Below are 3,855 nucleotides of genomic sequence, written 5' to 3' on the forward strand. Positions count from 1 at the left end.
AATGCCAATTTGCTGCATAATATGAATTAAACTAATCACATCGACATTATTGTAGGCATTGTTAATATCAATAAAGGCAGCAATGCATGTCTGATTTTTTGATAGGCCGATCTGAATACGTGACACTAACTTACTGAGGTTATCTAAAGTAGAACGACATCTTCTAAAGCCAACGGTATCCGAAGACAGTAGTTTATTCCTTTCGATGTACCACTCCAGTCGTCTAATTAAAATACTATGGAATACTTTACATATACATGAGATGAGGGATATGGGACGTAAAGAGCCAAAAGACTCCGGATTTCTTCCCGGCTTTGGGATTGCAACGATGGTAACATCTTGCCACTGTGAAGGTACAAAGCTAATTGAATAAAAATAATTATAAATTTTTAGCAAAATGGATTTTCCATTGACAGGTAAATGGGCCAACATCGAATAAGAAATATTATCACTTCCGGGAGATGTATCTTTGTGAAGCAAGCAATGTTCTAACTCTTGTCTAGAAATTTGTATGTCTAAATTATTTTTAATAACTTTAAAATAAGGTTCCTTTGGAGATACAAAATCAGGAGTTAAACTATGCAAAAGCTCAGTGGCAGCTGATTTACCCACAAAAGATCTTGGTCTTTTAGACCCTTTTAACCAACTCACTTTATACCACATCTCACTTTGAGTTACCCTGCTATCAATTGAAGTATAATAATCGTTTCTTAATTTATATTGACACTGACGCATAATTTTTTGAGTATTACTAATTTTTTCCTGTAAAATCTTAAAGTTCCGTGGGATTGGGTTACGCCGAAAAAAGGAAAGAGCAAGCCGTCTCTCTGCTACAAGTTTTGATAACGATACATTCCAAAATGGTTTAGCTGTAAAATTACAGGTCGGGTTACGGTTAATCTTAATAAATGAAATAAAACGATCACCCGCCGTATTAATAGCATTTAGAAAGTTATTATATAATTTTTGGGGGTCGTCAGTAACAAAAGAAAATTCACGAAATAATTTTTCCAAAAATTCTGTGTAGGATGACCAGTCAGCATTTTTATAATTACGTCGAAGAGGTATATTATACTCAAACCCTTTTTCCCATTGTGTCGTTATCTTAATTATAAGATGATCACTACCTAAACTTTCATTTATAGTTCTCCATTTAAGTTTCATTGCAATGTCGGATGAAACTATAGACAAATCGGGGGAAGACTGTTGTATATTATTATTTACAAGTTTGATACGCGTAGGGCTATTATTGTCATTTAAAGTTACGAAACAACTATCTATAAGTGCATCATGAATCTGAGAACCGCGCAAATCTGTTTTGTTTGACCAATTACCATGGTGCCCATTAAAGTCTCCCAAAATAAGAGTATTACTATCTAAAGGTTAAATAAGTTCTCCCAATCTGATTTAGAAGTTCGTACGGATGGGGAGCAATAAATGGATGCTATATACTTAACATGTTCGCAATTAAAAACTTTCACTACAATCATTTCTATGCCAGCATTCGTGCTACTATAATTATTCTTCAAAGTAGATGTAATGGAATTATGAACCAATATTGCTACTCCTCCATAAGAATCATCCCTATCCCTACGGAACATATTATAACCTTTTATTTTAAGATGGCTATCCGGTTCTAACCACGTTTCGCTAAGTGCAGCAATGTGAATCTTTTCTTGAATTAACAATTGTTCTAATGTCAAAGACTTTGGACGAAGGCTTTGTGAATTCCATTGTATAATATTGAGCTTAATTAACTTACAACTTTCAGCCATTATTATTTCAAATATTCAATAAGTGACTTCAACATTGGCCAATCTGACATATTTTCGACTATCACTAACATCACCCATTCTATACAACACTTAATGACACTTTGCACTTTTTCTTGAAATGACTCATCTTTTAAAAATAAAATCTCTTTTAATCTACTTAAAAGTTCACTAAATTTAATTTCTCTTTTCTTTTCATCTTTTTTATCTGTGTTACTATTTAAATTTTTTTCCAACTCAATAGAAAGATCTTCTTCGAACCCATTGTGTTTTCCTAAAGAATGAGACAATGTTTTTTTATTTTTTTTATTTTTAGGCGTAGTAGAGGTTTCTTTTACAATATCAGCAAATGTTGGGACTTCTCTGAATACTATTGGGGTAGATTCTTGTGGTAAAATGTCAAACATATTACTTGTGAGTTTATTATGTGAATTAACATTGGATTTATTATTTTCCAATTTATGAGACTCGGTTGGTACGTATAAGGTCAGAGCTTTTCTATACGTGCAGTTAAATTCCGCCATTAACTCCCTTAACCTCATCTCTTTTCGATATGCCGGACAAGAGCGCAGCAAAGACATATGTTGGCCTCCACAATTACTACACTTAAATATTGTAGTATCACAATTAGGGTGGTTATCACCACATTTTGGACATACAATTTTTGCGTTTGAACATCGTTTCGAAGTGTGTCCAAGCTTCCAACACCGAGAGCATTGTGTTACCGGAAATACATAAGGTTCGACTTGGATTCTTAGCCCATCGACACATACATATGACGGACGATAGGATCCTTTAAAGCATAGACGTATGGATTCACTAGGTTTCCAGTCATCCCCTTCTCGATTTCGACGTAAAAGTCTATTTACAGAAATCAGTTCTCCTGCATTTGGACAAATAATACTTTTCATAATCTCTTCTTCAGACAATTCTATATCTACATTCTTAATCACTCCATAAGAAAGATTAACCTCCATGGCTCTCTGAATTCTCCATCCTAGATCTATAAACTTTTTACATTGTTCAATCTTATGTATCATAACTTCATTAACAACGTCGACTCTTATCTTAAATGGGTTAATGTATTTAATTTTCTCGATATTTATTATTCCTTCATTACAGAAAATTTTAGCTAAAGAGAACTGTTTCGGTAACTTTTCTCGGGATGATATATAAATTTCAAAGAATTCTTTATCGGTTCTAGATTTATACTTCTTTTCGTTTTTTTTTTGAACCAATTTCCATTCGTCTTCTTCATCTTCTTCTCTGTCCCTTTTGCTGGCTTTCTGTTCCTCGTCATCTTTACTTACTTCATGTGATGCCTCTAATTGTTTTGGTACTACTTCTATTATATCCGCTACCATCTCATTTTCGCTCAAATAATTAGATTGACGTATATTGTTGTTTTCATATTCATTCTCGTATTCATATTGTTCGTCCATTATTATTGTAATCGACGGTCAACAGATGTGCGCAAGGCGCCCGCAGGTAAAAACCTAGCGGGTACCGCGATAAGACGTACGTAAACAAATTAATAACAATGCGCGCGTTTACTACGATCGAGTGTCGAGCCGCGAGTGTGTCACTACTTAGAACGACTTAGAAATTATTATAGGATTAAAGTTAAACAAAAATAGTTGAAAAATCTTTTCCATCACTGTTACAATCTGATGGGATGGCAATCCGATACGACCGGTGAGTGTCTAGTCTAAACCTTTTGATACATGAGAAAGCCATCTTCTTAACTCTGAGCCCAACTATTACTTTCTTGGCCGATAAACTAATAAAATCTTTGTAGCCTTAATATATAAAGTCAGTAATGTTGACAGTGTAACTACAGATACAGAAGACATAACGCCTTAGTTGTCAAGGTTGGTGACGTATTGGCATGTAAGGTTGGTTAATATGGCGTATTGGCGATGTGAGATTGGTGACCACTAAGTAGTCTTACTCTTCATGCAGAAAGAGATCTTAGACCAAGACAAATGGTTGGGTTACGATGAGGACTTAGCAATAATAATATTTAGAACGACACGAAGATGATGGAAAGAGAGAGTTCAGTGTTCAACAGAACACATACAAT

General features: G+C 34.3%; 1 protein-coding gene across 1 annotated transcript; it reads right to left on the reverse strand.

Moving 5' to 3' along the window:
* Positions 1-1,561: 1,561 nt before the first annotated feature.
* On the reverse strand, positions 1,562-3,214 carry LOC124536394. Its single transcript, XM_047112924.1, has 2 exons — positions 1,990-3,214; positions 1,562-1,590 (listed from the first exon to the last, which is right to left on the reverse strand). The coding sequence occupies exons 1-2, from the start codon at positions 3,212-3,214 to the stop codon at positions 1,562-1,564; spliced, it is 1,254 nt and encodes a 417-aa protein (XP_046968880.1).
* Between the last annotated feature and the right edge of the window lie 641 nt (positions 3,215-3,855).

The sequence above is a fragment of the Vanessa cardui genome, chromosome 16, assembly GCF_905220365.1.
Source record: "Vanessa cardui chromosome 16, ilVanCard2.1, whole genome shotgun sequence".
NCBI lineage: Eukaryota > Metazoa > Arthropoda > Insecta > Lepidoptera > Nymphalidae > Vanessa > Vanessa cardui.